The 20,835-nt window shown below is 36.8% G+C and overlaps 4 protein-coding genes across 4 annotated transcripts; all 4 read left to right on the top strand.

The window, feature by feature from the left end:
* The first annotated feature begins 106 nt into the window (after window positions 1–106).
* On the top strand, window positions 107–2,957 carry LOC143462135 (uncharacterized). The gene is made up of 5 exons (XM_076960179.1): window positions 107–875; window positions 947–1,032; window positions 1,623–1,759; window positions 1,850–2,012; window positions 2,219–2,957. The coding sequence occupies exons 1-5, from the start codon at window positions 404–406 to the stop codon at window positions 2,555–2,557; spliced, it is 1,197 nt and encodes a 398-aa protein (XP_076816294.1). The 5' UTR covers window positions 107–403; the 3' UTR covers window positions 2,558–2,957.
* Window positions 2,958–5,657: 2,700 nt separating this feature from the next.
* On the top strand, window positions 5,658–9,140 carry LOC143463281 (uncharacterized). Its single transcript, XM_076961721.1, has 8 exons — window positions 5,658–5,841; window positions 6,234–6,332; window positions 6,408–6,554; window positions 6,811–6,975; window positions 7,240–7,359; window positions 8,039–8,128; window positions 8,326–8,421; window positions 8,566–9,140. Exons 1-8 carry the CDS (start codon window positions 5,754–5,756, stop codon window positions 8,658–8,660), a joined length of 900 nt encoding a protein of 299 aa, XP_076817836.1. The 5' UTR covers window positions 5,658–5,753; the 3' UTR covers window positions 8,661–9,140.
* A 601-nt stretch (window positions 9,141–9,741) lies between these two features.
* On the top strand, window positions 9,742–10,950 carry LOC143462722 (uncharacterized). Its single transcript, XM_076960975.1, has 2 exons — window positions 9,742–9,846; window positions 9,994–10,950. Exons 1-2 carry the CDS (start codon window positions 9,823–9,825, stop codon window positions 10,630–10,632), a joined length of 663 nt encoding a protein of 220 aa, XP_076817090.1. The 5' UTR covers window positions 9,742–9,822; the 3' UTR covers window positions 10,633–10,950.
* A 2,307-nt stretch (window positions 10,951–13,257) lies between these two features.
* Window positions 13,258–19,955, top strand: LOC143462679 (uncharacterized). Its single transcript, XM_076960922.1, has 10 exons — window positions 13,258–15,284; window positions 15,525–15,619; window positions 15,807–15,975; window positions 16,069–16,183; window positions 16,295–16,437; window positions 16,884–17,022; window positions 17,116–17,235; window positions 17,366–17,488; window positions 17,581–17,731; window positions 18,070–19,955. Exons 1-10 carry the CDS (start codon window positions 15,086–15,088, stop codon window positions 19,633–19,635), a joined length of 2,820 nt encoding a protein of 939 aa, XP_076817037.1. The 5' UTR covers window positions 13,258–15,085; the 3' UTR covers window positions 19,636–19,955.
* Window positions 19,956–20,835: the final 880 nt, after the last annotated feature.

The following is a 20,835-nucleotide window of genomic DNA, read 5'->3' as shown; positions in this document are numbered from 1 at the left end:
TTAAAAACAATAATGCGAATTGCTGGTTTCACTAGAAAAAGGTTCGGTGGCTTTGTTTAGCCCGCAGCAACATAGTTTTAATTTCATGACAAAGCATTGACTATAATAAAAGTGACGGCCGTCCGTTCTACACGCTATAACAGACAAAAAAGTTAACTATAAGTTAAAAACAAATGGCAACGCAGACTTTGCTATGTAACTGCTAAAACATAGTGGGTAAAATCGAGTTGAGTTAAATACGGTAAAAATAACGTTCACTTTTTATGTCATCTTGTCAGGCGTTTTGAGGCTTAACATCGCAGATTTGCACGTAGAAGGTTTGAAAAAAATATGTATAAGATAATGAGGGAAAATTTATAAGCTAATTGCATAGCCTATTGCTGAATATACGCCTTTTAATTCCATGGGTAGGGCAATGCAACGGAAAGGGTCAAGTCAGAAATGGTGGATTCGAGAATATCTGTTCTTGCTAATTCCTCTTTGTTTTCTGCTTCATCTAATTTCCTATTCTGTTCAAACTGCATGGCTTCTTTCTTCTGTAAATCAACGACCGGAAAGTTTCAACGCAACAGAACTGCAAGACTTTACTTCAGCTTTGTTTTCCGGCCTTGATAACGGTTGTCAAAGAGCAAGTAGTTACCGTAATTACACTGTTTGTGATCATTTACCTTACAGTGAAATTAAATGCGGCAAGTTGGCGGCAAGGCGAGATTTCGATGAAAACGGAATAAAATACAAAGTGCCAAACATAGTTCATTTAATTTGGTTGGGTCAACCTTCTTTCAGGTATTACAATTACCTGGCTATCCGCTCAATAGCGAGCATTCAACAACCTGAAAAGATCATCATTCATTTCAGTTCAGCAAAACCGAGTGGTGAGTTCACTTTTTAAAATCATGATACTTTGTATTCATTTTGACCAGCCCTGGATATTTTCTAAACTTAGGGCAGCTATGGGAAAAGACTGAACAAGAGATACCGTGTTTGGAGTTCGAAAAAGTGACTCCACCATCAGTTGTATTGGGCACAAAGGTTGGAAAATCAACGTGTTATTGGCTATTTTGCGAAGTATTGCTATAACTTTTACCAACGCGTACAAACTTAATTGAACAAAATATGATTAATCAGAAATGTAACTTAAAAGCTATCTAAAATTTATACCGAGTCAAGTCGAGTCACGTTGTGACGACTGTGAGGGCTAAAAAGAACATTTTATGTAACAAAAACGGAGCATTTTCAAAAAAATTACAACTGTTTGTAAAAAGTGTCAACCAGACTAAATTGTAGACAGTTATGATCTTATAATAACTTAACCAATTTAACGCAACGCATAATGTGACGTCAAAATAATTTTTACGTTGAAAGATATTGACTCGAGTCACAACTTAAATTGACTCGGGTCACAACTCGAAATGACTGGAGTCAGAATAAAATGACTTGGTTACAACTCTGGTATATAGCTAATCTAACTAAATTTTAATGCAAGCATTTTAGCCTGCAAGGATGGAATGAGGCATTATAGGCTAGCGCTATTCTAGACGTACAGTTATTAACCCTTTCTGAAAGGATCTATTTTTAGTAAAATCTTTCGTTACAATACGTTTTACTCATTTTACTTACAGGTAACTCATCTTATAGCCAAAACCGACGCAGCCCGAATAGAGATTTTACTTAAGTACGGCGGAATTTACATTGACGGTGACGTCATAACTTTGCAAAACCTGGATCATCTGCGAAAATTCCCCATTACTATGGGAAGGTGGGTGACCATTCAACGTTGCTATTTTGGCTTTAAGTTAGGCTAACTTTAAAAATCTATTGGAAAAGGATTTTTTCTTTTTTTATACAGGTCAATTAAAGAAGCTATCAGTATGGGTGTTGTACTGTCAGAACCAAACGCAATGTTTCTGAAAAAGTTTTACCAGCAATACCCACGGCATTATGTCAACTCTCATCCGTTTGCATTTACAACCCGATATCTAATGACATTTTACAGAGAAAACATGAAAAAGGTTATTCAGAGTTGATTGTTAGTGAAATATTGAACTTAAAAAAGAAGTAAGTTATAGCCTAAATGAATAATTGAACAGCTTTAGCACGTGAAGCTGACATTTTACCGAGTCTAAAATAATTTCAGAAGCGCTTTTCTTTTCAGTCAACATATCCCTGGCTATGAATAGCGTTTAGGCCTACTCAATGTTTTTTCCAATTGACGCAGAACTGGCTTCATATCGAAGAAACTTCGATACAAAGACCGAATCCTTATCAGGAGCAAGATGGTGGCGGGTCGGCAACAACTTTAGCTCATTTCGATTTGAGCGGAAATTACTTTCTCCACATTCACCCGTCACGGGCATTTGTAACGAAAACTGTGAAATTGAAATTTTTCACGCAAACAGATGACGAGATGCGAATTTTGGACAACGTTTATGGCGAAGCTGCTCGAATTGCCTTATTCAACATGTCCAATTTAATCTTTAAGACAGATGAAGTGCCGCACAATCGAGTGCCGACAGAAAATATTTTACGTTTTGAGCCAATCAAACCACTAACATGAATTATATTGTTCGTATACGTTCAGAAAGACATTAATGTTAGACGAAGACAACAACACTAAAAATAAATTTGCCAAATATTAAAACCTATTAGGATATTATAACTAAGACCGTAGCCTAAAGTTTGGCAACAACAAATTGGGTGGCATGTGGTTGAGGAAACCTTTAACTATTTCGAAGTTAAAAGAAAGATAGAGCAAGTGAACGTGTTTTTAAAAATACAGTGAAACCTCGTCAAATATAATTACAGTTCCAGTATTACTAAATGTTGCCTACACTGAATAACAGAACGTGACTTAAAGCCAGAAAACTTCCATTAGTGAAATACAATTGAAAATACATACATAATAAAGAGAAAAACAAGTGTATAGTGCAATAAAATATTTGAAAGTGGTTGGTGCTGGATGCTGCTGCAGATTTACACAGTGCATAATCACAATTGTCACATAGGCTGGTGTCATGCAAGTGTGATGATGAAGTTGATAAACTTCCATTGTTGCCTTGTAGCGGCCGTAAAACGAAATCCTACTCGACGCTAGTTGACGCTCACCCATTTGTAGTTTGATAGTATCACATTTTCCTTTTCATTCCGAATTCAGACCTTGTCTTGTTCGCTGTATTAAATTTCAGATATAGAGAATAAGTGTGCTAAATTTAGGCTAGCAAGCACACACCTTCTATCCTTCTGTAGTCAGATGGAGCCAAGTGACAAGTATTCAGATTAATACAGCGCCTTCATCGCACTAAGTTCTGTTTAGTGCGACTCAAGTGCCTTTTCCGCACCTCATAAAACGAAGCCAGCAAACTATCATATCCACCACACTCATACTTCGCCATAGTAGCAACACCGTAATTCACACCTTCCACATTTTAAACTCTCAGGGCTTTGCCCCTCTTTCCTGTTCGTTGATTATATTTGTGGGGAGCACGACATATGGCCGCGGGAAAGTGGCCGCGAACAAACTCACCGGGGTCAACTGAACGTGACGTAAATTGACCGCAGACAAACTGACTGTGACATAAACTGGCCGGCGATCAAATTAACCGTCGATAAATTGGCCGGCGATCAAATTAACCGGCGACAAATTGGCCGTCAAAAGGTCAAAATTTTAAACTCGGTAGTATATGATATGTAAAGTAAATATTTGTTTGTAACTATTTCCTTTGTTTTTAACAAAATTGTTTTTTATTTCAATACACATTGAAACGTTTATTGAAATAAACAGAAGTGACTAGATAGTGAATTAGAATTTTGACCTTTTGACGGCCAATTTGTCGTCGGTTAATTTGATCGCCGGCCAATTTATCGACGGTTAATTTGATCGCCGGCCAGTTTATGTCACAGTCAGTTTGTCTGCGGTCAATTTACGTCACGTTCAGTTGACCCCGGTGAGTTTGTTCGCGGCCACTTTCCCGCGGCCATATGTCGTGGAACCATATTTGTGAGCGTATTTCTTGTGTGACCAGTAGACTACAACAAGGCTAATACCATACTTTCGCTCCCCATAGTCAATGGAAATAAATAAACAATACAGTACAGTTTAGTTTATCTACGGAATTTTCAAAATAAGACCATCAGTATAAAGTCCATTGACTAAATATCATAGAACCGCAAATCTTTACGGACTTTATTTACAGTGACGAATAAGCGCGATTTATTTTAGTTACGAACTTTTTGATACTGTAACGTTCATTACCAAGACTCATCTGTTTATTATATCAACGAAATTGTCTACAGACTTTTTCTATACAATAACAAATAAGTTACACGCGTTTACACATTTCTCAGTTAGTGGACGAAATGCTCAGGACGTAAGTCAAGTAGCAGGTATTGTAGTGCATGGCTTGCCAGATAATGTACTGCATTTGGCGCACTAAAGCGCACGTGCAGTCCATAGAAAGGTCACATAGCGCCAGTGATGGAAACAAGTCTTAATGGTTGTGACACAAGTCAAGTCACTAACAGCCTAAGTCCAAGTCAAGTCAGTAATGTTTATCAAGTCACGAATAGTAAATGGCTTTCTGAATACTCGTAACGTAAATATAAGCAAAAGATCTGATTTTATCCATTTCTGACGATTTCGCTCATTCAATTAAATATATTTTTTAGTGATTTTTGAATAAATTCTTTCACAACTATAAAACAATTTCACAACGATTTGAAATAATCTTTTATGGGACTCGATTCAAGCCAACCGAAATGTGCACGTTAGCACGAGTCAAGTCGAGTTTTTTAATCACTAAAATACAACACAAATCAAGTGCTTCCAAAAACCTGAATCGAGTCTTTCCGTCTCTGCATTGCGCACATCGACCGCAAAGCACCGAGTCTGGTCAATGAAATTTGGCTAAGTATAGGCTAACACACATACCGGTAGTCCGTGTGTGGCGTGTGGTACATACTGCACGGAGAGCACGAAACGATTGACGATGCAAATGTTTGCGGTTAGCTGATTTGGCGGCATAAGTATAAACTTTTAGGTATAGCAGGTACGATGAATACGATTGAACATGTTTCAGTTGAACACATGAGTGGAACTCACATAGTACTGTGTATCTCGACTTCCATAAATTTATTCGGTAATAAAATGGAAAATAATCTTTTAGCACGACGCAGTATAAGCTGATGAACCTTGTCCTAATTCCGCGATACCATTTATAGAACAATACAAAACACAAAGCCCATTCTGACTATGCGGAGTGACGGAAACTATACTGATTAACCAAACGGTTTCCGTTTCGTATTCAAATGTAATATTCTAAGAAGCGTATATGATTCATCTATTCTTTATTGTCTTCAGTTAGTTAGGAAATCGGCTTTACATTTATCTAGTACAACCACATAACTATTTAGATAACTGCATCGCATTTGATTTAGCATAATCAGATGAATGAAAATTGCAAAGCGCGTTTATGTCAGTTGAATCGACGGTAATACAGAAGAAATGGTTAAATCGCATGTACTTCACAAACTTAAAATAGCCTAGTTTCTGCAAGAGAGTATGCTGTATTGCTTTAAACAGTTTTAAATACATTTACACCTCAAATTTAGCCTATAGGCCCCTACACGTTACGATTAAATTAGTTCTTAGAAGAAAAAAAATTAATTAGCGTATTTTGCTTTAGTTTAAGAACTTGTCTTGGCAAAACCTATTAGGAGGACCTAGGTTTCGATACAAGTAACTCATTTTTTAAGGTATGAAGCTTCTTCTATGTGTGCTTGTTTTATTCGGAGGACTTGCTTTGCTTTCAGATGCCGGTAAAGGTGGCAAGAGAAGAAAAAAAGGTAAGACTTTAACTCTCTCGCAAAACACCAGAAATTCCTGAAAAACTGTGCACAATTCTCACTTGAATAAGTTCACAGGAAACTCTTCATTTAGAATTTACCTCATTTAGCATGACTTATTACCTCAATTTTGTTGCAAGAATAGCCTCTTGCTATTCATGATGCAAAAGTAGTAAGCTACATGGTATCCTAATACAATGTAGAGTGTGGATGTTTCCTACTGTTAAAACTTAAAAACTAATGGATTTATAACCATGTAATGTAATTCAATAAAGCAATGAAAGCAAATAGTTCATTGCTTCAATCAGACATAGCCTACCAATATGCCTTCTTGTAAGTTATAGTCTGTGGAATTTTTTCTTGTAACTGTTGTTGCATTAATTGATCTGTAGGCAAATGCAGATGGTGTTTTGAGTCAGACAGTTGTTTCTTCGGACAAGATGAAGACGATATAGCGCCGGAATGTCAAACCTGCCTTAATTCAAACTGTGGTAAAAATTTTCACAAAATCCCACATAGTAGTGTTTATTAATCGTGAGTGTATCGTGATATTTTGTTTCCTATAGAGAACTATTTTGCTGATCCATTCCATACGCGATTCGGGGTGTCCTGTATCAAAGAAGCGTGGCAGGGAAACTGTTCTTCTGTCTGTGGAAACTGGCAGCATGATAGAAGGCTTTACAAATGCCAGCGATGTCTGTCTCATTGCGAACGTAAGTAACCTGGTGCACCTTATAAATACTTTTCATCAATCAGGCAAAAGTTTAAGCCAGACGTAGCCTATGAAGTCTACTCTATAACATTAGTGTAGAATTTCTGCCTAACCTATGATTTATTGTGTTTAAAAATCATTAAACTTACAAGATTTCCATACTCGGACTCCGACTAGAATTCTTAGTCTCAGTCTCAAATAATTATAGCGTATGATACTATTTTCTGTAATTTGACGTTAGGCCTATGCCGTTTCAGGGAAGATATATTACAACTTTGACAACTATTGCGTTACCAAAGAGGGCCCTGATGAATCTTGTGGAGTTTGCTTCAATGAAACTTCATGCTTCGCTCGGGAAGAATATTTTCAAAAAGTTCCAAGATTTTGCGGGGGTTATATTAAACTATCATGCGAGAATACAAGTAGGCCTGAAGATAATAGGTTAAATGTCAAGGCTATTATGTTAAACATTTAGAATATTGTAGGCCTATATCATACAACCTATTAACAATTATTTCACCAGGAAACTTAGGCCTATTGAGGCTACTATAAAACAACTTTAACTTTGACGGAGATGACAGTTTCCGATAAATACCCAAACGAAGACGTTTCCACTCTGCGAACAAATGTGTAAGCTAGGATTTCTGCTGATCGCTGATAGATGACAAATAGAACATTTTTTGCAGCGGTTCCGTTAGTAGACTGTGTAGTAGAGGCGATACAGGATGAATGTTCCAGATGTGAAAATAAATCTGAACTTGAAAGCAGGGTTCGAAACTGTCATACCTGCCTAGAAGATTGCCGAGGTAACCAATCTTCATCAACATAGCCTACCTGTAGGCTAGGTCTTCTGCATACGCATTTGGCTTTTTCGTGTGCATTTGCTCAATTCGAGTTGATTGCCGAGAAATCTATTTTGTATACCCCATTGTAATGACATAGCAATCCACAGGGGATTGTGGGACCAATGAGAAAAAACAAATTTTTTTCACCAAACTGCCAAACAAATTTCAAACTATTTTTGCTTTGTTACAATGTGCACTTGGTTGGGGATAATATTAACAGGCTCAGTTTTTTTCTCTGGACACTTAATGAAAAAAAATTTGAAAAAAGAAAATTTAGTTCTTGTCTCTTCGCTCCCCCACTTCCGGGAATTTTGAGACCGACCATGTGACGTGTGAGATCTATCGAAAAACTACAAATTGTCATGTTTGTAAATCATATTTTAAAGCACTTGAAAGCGTGAACGTTTTTAAATCCATTTATATTGATTAATCCAGCTTTGCTTTTAATTTTCCATGAAATGTGTTATAAACAACGATCCATATAAAGGACTAAAGAAACACTGCGCTCTCATTGGTTTCAAGCCCTACAGTTTCATCGGTTTCATACTTCCACTATTGCAAAAGAACTACTTTATTGATCTTAAATGCATTCTTAGTTTTTGCACTAAACCTATCTCTTTATTCCTTTTTTCTTGTGTAGCTGAAAGGCAGCGCAATTTGGATTGCGCTGATAACACCTCTTATCCAGAAACGATTCCTTGCAAGTTTTGCGCGGCCTTGTGCAGGGCATGTAAGACTTTTTGCTAATCTAAAAGTCTTCATGTTTATTAATACTTTAAATAAAATCTATAGTAATAAAGTATTGTTTATCAAAGTAATTAGACCAATATGCGTTGCGATTGTAATTTCATATATTTACCATATCTCGTCATTAATAGGCTTATTGGGATAATAATGTATATCTGCCAACTTATGTCATTTTTGCAGCCAATCCCAGCGATCCTCCAAGTTGTATGCAGACCAATTGTCCCGACTGCGCCAATTGCGACAGCTGCGTCAACGATTCCAAGAGTGGCGATCAAGGTAGGCCAGTAAGAATCTTTCGAAAGTGAAGTAACATTTTTGCAAGTTGTTTTCATAAGAAACCAAGAGTGAAAAGGAAAATAGTTACCTTTTATCAAAATAACGACAACTTGAACTTCCTAAGAACGTGTTGTTGACTTTCAGACTACGACAATCCAAGTTACTGTCGATGCCATAATAGGTGGTTATATTGGGAGACAAAGCCTACTGCAGGGTTGTATTATGATGACAGCTACTAATTCTACCACCATCAACATTGTTACTGCTTTTCAAAAATAGCGTTTCAGCTTTGATGTATTACGTTGTTATGTTGACTTTTATAGAGTAGTCGATTTAATGGTGTTTAGGTATGCCACTATAGCTGTTTTGGCATCCGTAAAATGATTAAATGTCGTATAAATTGTTTTGGGCACTAATAGGCCTTCACAAAAAATTTCAAGGATGAGCTACGGCAACGTCATCTTCTGTGGAAAGCCAGACCACGTTATTTTTTAAAATAAAATAAGAAATCACTTTAGCCAAAATCCAAATATATATCTATATTATTATATATGCAGGCCTACGTAGTATTTGATAAGTGGTCATGCTTGTGGTGTTATTATTGATTTTGTTGAAACTGTTCGAATTTGACCCTGGCAATTTGTTAAAACCTGAAATCTGAATTTAACTCTAAATTTTGACGATTAATTGCTAGCAGAATAAACGGTTTATGAGAAAAATGTGTCCGCTGCGAAAGGCAAGGTTCGAGTTTTAGTTTCTGTTGAGGTGAGCCGCTGCACTATCGATTTGTCAAGTCATAACTTGGCGAAATGACAGATTCTGAAGTTTCTGCTGTTTAAGCAGATATAGGCTAAACGATTCGTCATAAATTTAGTTAGCGAATTTTTCTTCAGTGTTCTAAAACGAAAAAATTAAATTTTTAAGGTCATTGTTTAAGACTATAGGGATTACAATGGTAGGCCTACAGTTGAACCATAACTAAGTATTGTTACAGTGCACATGATAAATTGTTGAATGCTTGTTGCTTATAAACTTAAAGCAGATAATAAATGTTTCGTTGGGTTGTGGACGCTGGTCGCCACCAAAACAGTTTTGGACTCCCTCGATTATGAAGAGTTGCTTTATGTTGACTATCTTAATAACTGCCTTCAATTTGTTTTATACTGTATTCCGAGAACACTGACTTGTCCTTTATTTCCATTTGGGGTAACTTATTCGCCAAAGGTACTCTATGCTTGTTGCTTAGCAAACGATGCGTTTCATTATAAGATCGAGCATAATTTTCTCACAATGCTCTTTATTACGTTGCAATTTATTATACACGGTAATTTCTACCAAAATTTAGGTTTCAGTTGCGGAAGAAATTTGGTAGTGTATTGCCAGATATTGCCATTTGATACCATGGAAGAACTACTCAATGTAAAGGTTAGAAAAATTGGAAAGTTTTTAGAGTATCGTGAAAAATTCGATTGGATATTGTAAAGCTATTTTAACTAAAACCATAAAAGACATTTGCCAAGTTAAACGTGAAAAGAAATTAGGTTTTATTTTTACATGTTAATCACGTTACAGTTTACAAGTAAACGCCGCGAACACCCACCATTGCACTCCTACGCTTACATACGTCAGCGACGCAAAGAAAGACGAAGTAGGAAAACAGCTTTAAGTCCTATTGTGCAGAGCAGTGAACATCAATACAATTCGCAACCAGATCAACTCAGCAAAGCTTCTATCACAAGTCAGGCCATTTCCAACGCATTACGCTACACAATGCCTCTGATGACACTTCCCCCTGGAATTGATGTCACAAAACCGCCACCTCCTTTGCCCCTAGTGTTGCCCCAGCCTTCGCTAGTTGGTGCTATAAGGCCTCCTTTCGTCCCAGTACCAAGAAGTGCCATCTTTACACAACAACTCTCAGTCAATGCAAAGATAATAGAATGCAATACGCGGCAACGTGTCAAGCTCGTAGTTGCTGCCGATCATTCCCCAGTCAATTTCTCTTTCTGCAAACCTAGTGTACCTCATGGATGTTCCATACCTTGCAGCGCATCCAACCCAATGCAGCCGCAACCTAACCCAAGATTTACTAACGTGCCTAACTCGTTTAATCGCAGCGAAATTTCTAGGGCATTCGCGGAGCATTCCATTAAAGCTGCACTTGGTATGCCACGCCGAATACAAAATGTCGGAGCCATCGCTCAAATTTGATTCGTTGACCACTGTTCAAGTGGCTTTATATGGAAAGCTTCTTTTCTACCTTGTTATTACACACTTTGTGCGATATAGTTTATCAATACTTTACATACTTTAATATCTATTTCGTTATGCTTGAGATACAAGCGAAACGGACCAATTTTATTGCCATATTTGACAAATGATGCATACGCCACATTAGATTATTTTACAGTTAGCCTTTTACATTATTTTAGTATAAACCTTTCCTGGTTATGCCATTATTCGTGATTGATGAAATGTGTTTTAGTTTCAATTCGTTATTGCAATGGTTTTTATAACTGAGTGAACAAATAAAACACTTAATTAACTTGACTAGCAAATTTACACACTGCACCAGCCCATTCATTTATTTTATTTAACTTAAGCTTAATAGTCGTCATTGACCTCGTTTGTCGCAGAAACAAAAACAGTGCACATTAATAATGTCATCACTAATACTCAGAAAAAGCTACTGACGTATCTCAAAAGACTTAAAAATACAAGTATACTGTGGCGGCTACGCTTCACGTGGCTTTAAAATTTTTATTGTGTGTTGTTTATTACTTGTCGCTACAGCGATTTCAGTGTTTTGTGCAGTGACTGCGTAAGATTGGTCAATCATTCAATTGGTCACAGCTTCTTGTGACGAGCGCACGTGCTGCTTACTGCCTCAGTTAAGCTTGATTAACCACGCCTTTCGTTGTGAAGGTATTTGTCCTAAATGAATTCTAATGTTAACTCTTCGGTGATGTTGGGGTGCAGCCTCTTCTGAGCAGTCAGTTGGCAACGGAGTTTTACAGCTCAACCGAGCTTTATTAACGGCAGAAATAGCGTATCACAACGTGAGGTACGCCACACTGGAGACACCCGCAAACCCAGCGCAGCTGACGATGTCTCAATTTTTATGCTCCGGTCATTTTTATTTTTTATCAACTGTTTACCGGAGATTTGCTGGTGAAATAGCACAGCCACCAAACTGTTGTTATGTAGACAATCGTTAAAACATTTGTTGTCTTCACCCTTTTATCCGTCTTTGTAACCCATTACACTTCAACACTCAACTGGATGTAAAAAATTACGAGTTTAACTTTTCTCTGAAGTATGGAAACAAGAAGTTAACTTGCCCACATACTCTCCGATTGAAAACAGAGACCGGTGTCAGCAACAAAACAGATTGTTTAACTTGTGCGCTACACACCCACGCTCCACACAGACTCACAGAAAGGTTAAAATGCAACTCCGATTTTCGTTGTCATTGTTGTTTTACGTAATTTCCTTTGCTGTCTTAGTTGAAGCTCAACTCAACCGCCACAGACGGCTGTGTTTGTTTTGAATAGCAGGATAGGTTACCTCCAATACAGGTTCTACTTTGTTGAGTATATTCGTTGAGACAACAGAGTAGTGTTGCCTGATAACCACACGCCTCTTGAAGACTTTAGTTAACAAAAACCTGTTAAATAAAAAGATTGTTTCAACTTCCCGACAGTATATTTGTTATGGCAAACAAAACAGGGTAAGTATGACTAAAAGACGAGATTATGACAAAGAAATGCGTTTGTGCACTACTTGTGTGAAGTATTACACAATAAACTCATCTGTCATAAAGACCGCATATGTTGGCGGTTATTGTTTGAATATGAGCGAGGACGATTGATGGTTGATAACTTGTTTTACTTCTGCTTCGATGTTTGAGTTCTCATTTCTCAGACGGCGTGACTATGCTGTTAGTTGCTTAATTCTGTCTATACAAATTACTAAATTATAAAGGTCTCATTTTATTTATTATAACACAAAGGCTTTTGCCTTCGGGCAAATCTTGCTGAATGTTACATCGCGCTCAGTAACACGTGAAACGGTAAAAGGGAAAGGGAAGATCGTAAACATTACAACAGTATATATATGTGGCACACTAGTTCAATCGAGGAAATTTATCTGACGTCATTAAGGAAAACTCAAGTCTGGTAAACAACTGAATTACAAGACCCAAATTAAATTCCAAACATCTCGAAAACAACTCGTGACTCGTGACGTAATCGTCACAAGATCAACTAATCACAGGCACATAAATATGCTTACTATACCCACTAAGCTCTTTTCTTTATGTCTTCTCTTGTTCTTAATAGTGTAAGAATACTTTAAAAGTTGACAAGAAGTGAAAGATGTTGTGTTGTAATGTTCCAGATTTTTCATTAGCACAAGTTATTAATTAATTATATTATTCATTGGGTCTGCGACCACTTACGTGATGCAAAAAATTTTTCCACTGTAGCCATAGAGACATAATGCACTTTTATTTACTCACTCTACGATCTAAACCGTGATACTATATACGTGTATAAAGTATCATTGATTAGTCGAAGGTAAAGACTGAAGATTTTTATACCAAACCAATATACCTGCCAAATCATAATGCATTTGGGGAAGCCCCTTGGGGTTTGCTCTGTCGGCGTCGTGACTTGAGTGCAGTTGTTTACCTGTTTGGTTGGAGGAAGAGCCTAAGAAAAGAAGCATGGTCTTGCATTGCCTAGCACATTGCAGCGGCGGAAATTAGGCATACAGAGTGTTTGTAACTTTGTATAACTAAAATCGTAACTTGCTTCTAAATTTCAACGCCAATAACCCTAAGCTAGTCTTATTCACTTGCTCCTTCTCAGATGATCTCCTTGTTGACCAGATTGGAAAGTTTGCTAGCCTAAGTGTGCGGAGCAATAAAATTAATTATGCGTTTAATTTCGGCTGGCTGGTACAGGATAATCCGCGTTTACTGTATCTTCCTACTCCGCTGATTATCGAATTTGAAAAAAACAACTGCAGTGAACGGCTAGTCAGTTAACTTGAACAAAATTGGTAATTTTCTGCTACAGTATCAGGCGCGGCCGGTGAAGTGGCATAAACACCTATTCTGTTTTTTGTCACTGAAGTAGGAAAAAACAGTATGGTAAATGGCAATTTAAGAAGTCACTGGATGCATGTATCAAATGATGAAAAATTTTTTGCTGCTTGTGGTATATTGTAATAAAGCTCTACAACTCTTGTCAGGAAAAAAATTTAAAAATCTGGGCTGTTCATACCATAGTATCAAAATGAAGCTGCCGATGTTTCTGACGCAGTTTATTCGGAAAAAATACCAGTTAATCAAGGCGTCATAAATATCATTCTGATTATTTTTTTGAATCAGCACAAAACGGGCGCAAGCGCAGTTGTAATATTAAACTCTAGCATAGTGAGTATTAAACCAAATGGTAACTAAAATGAAAAGTTTGGATAACATCTGCGTAAGCAATAACTGCATAAGCGATCGAGCTTGCACTCACCAGCCAAACAAACCAATATAAATGAACAAAATGTAATAGCACACAAACATGTATACTTTACTCAGTGGTTAACCATAGTTAAACACATCACAACTCCTATCTTGTTGGAAAAAACTTGCGAAGAACTCGACCTTCAGAAGTAATGGAGAACAAAGTGTTCAGTATTCCAACTTGGTCAATTGCTTTAGCTGCTACTCGGCCAACTGGACCAGTCAGGCTACCACTCACTTTCAGCTGAGTTAAAACCCTTTTGAGATTTATGAAATCTATGATGTAACAATAGGAGGACATGTTTTGCCACTACACTGGTAATCTGTTTGTGGATAGGCTATTTTGTTTCTTCAAAAATTAACAAAGTTGTGCGGAAAAGCTTTTTCTGTGCATTACGTGCAGATGCATAATTTTTCTGAGCATTTTGCACTGATAATGGTTATATCTTCATCTTATTGCGCGAGAGATTTCTCACCCAAAAATAGCAGATTTTCCAACCTGGTCTTAAACATTTTTTGTCACATGCTACGATGAAGTCCCGCATAGCGTGACCTCATATCGAACAAAGCCAATGCGAAAGATTGAAAGTGCTGTAAATTAAAAACTTAGCAACATTATTCCTTTATTCCTTAAATAAATTCATATGCTTCTCATATAAGTTCTTCATAAAATCTTTGCATTCTGATGTATATGAAATGCATGTAAATTAAAAAAAGATTTGAAGTGAATCGACAATTTCCATTGTTAAGCATAAGCAATTGAAAAAATCTTGCCATCCAACAAAGATAGCGGCGGTAACTTGGGAAAATGTCTATTTCTTATTGTAAAAGATTACGCGGCAAATCCCTTATTTTGTTTAAAATCTTGCTGCACCCCAATTGTTAAACACTGGTTTATGCCATACCGAAGGGCACTATAACAATAATGGTATGCCATCAAATATCAATAGTTTGACTCTGATATTCAGAGATTTGAAATTTCACTTTGTCTATACTAAATAGTTGAACAGTCTTCAAAGTATATCTAGTTATTGTGTTTATTCTTATGTTATCATTGCTTATTCTAAGACTGTGAGTTAACAAAAGTTGATAATTACTACTGTGCCATAAGTTTAAGTAGATTCGTCACTAGTTATCATAACGATGTGGAATAATAATAATGATCAGATTGCTCACTCATTTCAAACCAAAGAACGAACTGATGACGTGCGAATTTCCGAAAATGTTACTTTTTCCGAACTTCTTCTTTCTGACAATGTGCTGTCCGGCTTAACAAAATCTGGATTTTACAAACCATCTCCTATTCAGCTGAAAGCTATTCCGTTGGGAAGATGTGGACTTGGTGCGTTACTTTGTTGGTTGCAAAACTATATTTCTCAGTCGAATGTAAATGTTGAATGATAATGATCACTTGGTTAATAATAATACTTACTAATTATATTGGCCATAATCATTCAGTTAACATACTAAATACATATTTATGTTGATATACATTTGATCGTTTAATCAAATCAAAATGAACATTACCAGAAGATTTGAAAATATTTGACATGATACGAATATACACAATTGTATTGTGCAGATTTGGTTGTACAAGCCAAATCAGGAACAGGAAAAACTTGTGTTTTCTCTGTAATTGCTTTAGAAAACACTGAAACAGGATCACCCTTGCTTCAGGTAAAATCTTGGAAATTACGAACGTCTGACTTTAAAAGATAAATAGTTTGCAATATGAGGTGTTAAGTCCCCATATTGTTTACTTGTCATTTGTGGTTATGTAGATGTGTGACGGGTGTGTTTGACTCGGCTTAGGTGGCTTGTGTAGACCTCTTTGGACGTCTTTATAACTCAATATCTCTTAAAGGTGTTGATATTAGCACCTACAAGAGAAATTGCTCTGCAAATCCATGGTGTAATTTCATCGATCGGCCAAGACATTGAAGGGCTGAGTGTCCAAGTTTTTATTGGTGGTACTAAACTGAGTGAAGATAAGATCAAAGCAAAGAGATGTCACATCGCTATTGGGTCTCCTGGTAAAGGCCATTATTTGTCTTGAATTTATACTATTTACTTCTGCATGACAAAGTTTGGTTGTTTTTTAAAAGATGTAAACACTTTTCTTGTAGGCCGACTAATGCAACTCATTGACCTTGGTGTGTTCGTCACCACAAATGTTAGACTTTTTGTTCTGGATGAAGCAGATAAACTAGTTGAGGAAGGAAGTTTTCAATCACAAATCAAGTAATTATTTTCCGCGTTTATTTGTCGTGTTGTATATCTGTAATTCATATATCCAGGATGTTGCTAAGCATGTAACTTATTGTAACTAGAAGTGTTGTCATATAATTTCAGCTGGATTTTTTCATCATTGCCTGCAAACAAACAAATGATTGCATTATCTGCCACGTATCCTGAGCTCTTGGCAGAGTTTTTGACAAGGTACATGAGAGAACCAACTTTTGTCCGTCTTGATCCTTCACAGCCCTCATTATTAGGTACTCAATTTAAACTTCGGTTTTATATTGCTACTAATAAAAACATAGCTGGACAGCTGTGAAACAAGTTTATGACAAACTAAACTACTTGTTTTTAAAAGCATAACGTTTACAAGCATTTACATTATACACAGCCTGTTTTTCTGAAAATATAATCATATGCCAAGCGTAATAGCCAGCCAAAATTTATTCACACACACACTAGCAGGTGTCTCAATTCATGCAAATATCTGTCAGCCATTATTTTTACAACCCTGCTGATAACTAATTTATTTAATATTGTTGCTTTCTTCATTTTTACCCATCCTTATTTTTGTTATACATTCGATAAATTGAGCATGTTAGGTTAGGCGTAACTGGTACATTGCTAAACGTAACTCAGTCTCTGTCGTCAAACTTAATACGCTTATAAAAAAAATGTATGATGCTAGTTTTTTTCATTGCAGGTTTAAAACAGTTTTACCTGGTGACTAAACCTTGTAGCCTTCCCTATATCATGTTTGAAGAAAAAACACAACACGTCATTGACATTTTAAGCAGTGTTTCCTTTCAGCAAGCGCTCATATTTTCTAATTATCACTCTCGGTAGGTAAACTACTAAACTTACAATGAGTTTTACCAAATTCCACACAAACCTATGTATTTGATTTTTAAGCTCTTTTGCTTCATTTACTTTAGTGCCGAGACAATATGCAATGCGTTGAATCATGCCGGCTGGCCGAGCACTTTTATTTCTAGTACCTTGGATCAATCACAGCGTATTGAAGCTATCGGTAAACTTAAACAGTTTAAGTGCAGGTTGGTATTTTTATTTCGAATGCTTTGTCTTCGCTCAATTACTGACATCATATTACCACTGCATAAACCCCAAAACCAGATTGAGCAACATTTTCAATTAACTAATGCTTCATTGTTGTTAACTTTAAAGAGTGCTTATATCAACTGATTTGACTTCACGTGGGATTGATGCCCAAAATGTGGACATGGTTATCAATATGGACATTCCAAATGACTGGGAAACTTACATGCACAGAATTGGAAGAGCTGGCAGGTATGTCCCATACATTAACTCGATATACTATTACTAATTTAGTTTAACTTATGAACTAACATTTGGAAATGTTTCATATTTCATTATTCTAGGTTTGGGTCACGTGGCATTGCGGTGTCTGTAGTAGGTCCTGGAGCAGAAGAAGTCAAGCTTCACTCTATAGCAGCAAAATGTAACGCTTCAATATCTGCACTTCATGACGTCAGAACCCTTAAAGAGTTGAAGACTATGCCAGCATTGCAGGTATTTAGTTGTATTTTGTAACATAAAATAGTTAGCAATAGTTAATAATAGTTAAATTAGAGCACGAGGAGTTAATGACTTGAGATTTTTTTTAAATTTTGACCTAAAATGGAAAAATACATATTTGGATGCTTGGAATGGCCATGGTCAGTCTGCTACAAACTTCAGATAGCTGCCAATGAATTTTTTTAAACTTTAGTTTATTTTGATATGTTCTTATACTGATAAATGTTAAGTATACATTTTTTTGATAAGCACTGTGGGCTCGAACATATTGTGTAGGGTAGCTTGTGTCAGTTAATTTTTTTTTATTTAATCAAGGCTTATTTCCTTTTCAGGTTCCCAGTGATTTAACCACAAATCTTTCTGGTGATCGTGTGAGTGAAAAAGAACAGTCCTTTGACACATGTGCCTCGACCAACGGAAGTACATCTGTGGGTGTGAAAATCCGTACTGAATCCTGGGACCAACTGGATAAGGATGGATCTTTAAATCAGCACTTTTTGACTTCAGATAACAACAGTTCGTCATTATTGCCCAATGATATGCATTCAATAGATGATAATAAAGATGCTGAACTAAATGCCTCACCTGACATCCCGCTTTGTTCTGACGAAAATGTTGGAGCAAGTTCGACGACTGAACCGTTACAAAAATGCTTTCCTCCAAATGTGAATTTTGAGGAAACTGTGAGCAAGGTTCCCATTGAAAGTATGTCTGCTTTGGATAAAAACCAAACCAGTTCATCTCATTCGTCTGGGACCACTTCATCTGAAATTCCGCTGGTGCCAAGCCTTATGGAACTTCAGATCCAAAGTCAAGGACTACGCAAAAATATCCACTACTTGTTCATGAATTACGAAGAACTGAAGGCTGATTTTGATTTCCATGTTCGCACAGGTAAATTTTCTGATGCTCCTACATTTGCAAAAGTCTCAGCTGACAAGTATTTTGAAAACGCCAAAAGTGAACTCAATAAACAAATGGAACAGCTGAACATTGCAGCAAAGTCGGAAGCAACAAAAAGCAATAAAACTATTTGCCAGGAGACAAGTATTCTGCCAGAATCTACAGATACAGATAAAAATTTCCAAAAATTGGACGACTCATCACATATAACTGGCTTGGCTGGTTCCGTGACAAATGTTAGGCAAAATAGTGACATAACTAATGAAAAACTGACTGCTTCCTCAAGCAAAACCCAAAAGTCTGCTCAAGGTACCAAAGTTGTAAATGCTCTAAGTAAAAAGTACCCTATGTCAGCTGCTGCTGGATTAAAACAAGTTAAGCATTGGGTGACTAATGTGGAGCAGAAAATTCCAATCACAATGGAAAGCAACACCTTGATTCAAACTGAAAAATTTTCCATGGATAATTGCGATAATAAACCGGTTGAAAATATTTTCATAAGGGATTTTGAAAGACGTAAATCTTCATCTGACGTTCATCCGTATCCTTCATCACGTGTCCCCCAACCTGTAAAGAAAAAAGGGGTTGGTTTTGAGTTTCAAATGGAGCAAAACGAAGTTGAGAGTGAGGAAAGTGAAGAATTAGGTACGGATTCTAATGATGTTGATGAAGAGAGGAGTAGTTCATACGAGGAGGAATCAACATCATCAGATAACTCAATGGTCGACAGTGATGAATGCAAGAACGAAACTCAACTGCCTCCTTTTGCACCACATCTTTGGTTTCCGCCTCATTGCCCATATCCACCCCATTACGCACCTTACTACCCGTCCCCATACCCCATGCCTGCTCCACTCACGTACCCATCATTTCCTTCTTTCGCCCCACCTTCGTTTTACCCATGGGCTTCACCCAGTTATAATGAAGCCACCTTTTCATCCAATTTATACCATTGGGCTTTACAACATGCTCGCTATCAAGTCTACAATAGTTAACATTTTCAACTGCAGCAACATATGTGGAACTGAACAATCGTGTGGATTCACTGTGTTTTACAATAAAAAGTTCCCATCAACAAATTTTACATTAGGTTTTTAAAGTGGTTTACTGTAACCTGCGTTAAGGTAATGTATTGGTCCCATAAATGTATTTCATACAATGCAGTAGTAGACTACTGGCTAACGTAGCGATGAGGAATCATTGCCGAATGTGCAAAAACTTCTCTCACTCCTAAAATACAGATTATGACTTGTGAAACAGTTCTCACTTTTCTCGGTAGTGTGATAAGCCAACACAATGAAAGCAATTTTAAGCTTAAATTACAAAAACGCACAATTTCCAAAGCAACAAACGAATAAAATATATCAGGTAACTTCGTTTGAACACATTAGGTTATAATTGTAACCCTTTTATATTTCTATATTTGTCGCCGAGTGGTTCCAGTGCTGGCCTGGCAGCAATGAGACTCGTTTTCATTATTTATTACCCATATCGCTATCGGTTTAGCCTAATACCTTTTGGCAAGGCATTAACGACTTGCTCCTGTTCAGTGGATCTGGTAGACCGTTCCAGATTCGACCAATACAAATAGAAAAATCATGAAAACGAATAAAAAACGTGTGTGACAACTGGAAGTTGTACAGAGGCTGGTAACGGGGGCTCGAGCGATGAGGAGTTATCGCCGGGTTTAAGCCGTGCAAAGACATGGGATAAAGATTGTCATACCATACTATTTTAAACTGTGAAAATGAATTTTAATCAAATGTAAACAAAAAAAAATTATGCCGAACCTACGAGGTTGTTTTATTGCAGTAATAACTTGAACGAACTCTCGCTATAGGAAAAGTCCAGTAATCTCTTATAGCGAATAAATAAATGTCCAAATTTCTTATATTCCAATTGTAGCCACACTTCAATTACGTATTAAAAGAAATCCATGCAGATCGTTTATTGGATGTTTTTAAAACAGAAACAGCAAAATCCTGAATGTCCCAAAACCAAAAGAATTTTTACCATTATTCATTAGTTCATAAAACGTATATACTTGTAAGTGTCATAACCAATTAAAAATGGACACCGATGCAATACGTCATAGAAAAATATGGTTCCATGACAATTAACCGTGTGCGATTGACCGCGAACAAACTAACCGGGGACAACTGACCGTGACGTAAACTGACCGGAATCAAAATTGA

This window comes from Clavelina lepadiformis, chromosome 6 (genome assembly GCF_947623445.1).
Source record: "Clavelina lepadiformis chromosome 6, kaClaLepa1.1, whole genome shotgun sequence".
Taxonomy (NCBI): domain Eukaryota; kingdom Metazoa; phylum Chordata; class Ascidiacea; order Aplousobranchia; family Clavelinidae; genus Clavelina; species Clavelina lepadiformis.
This window is presented reverse-complemented; position numbering and strand designations above follow the sequence as displayed.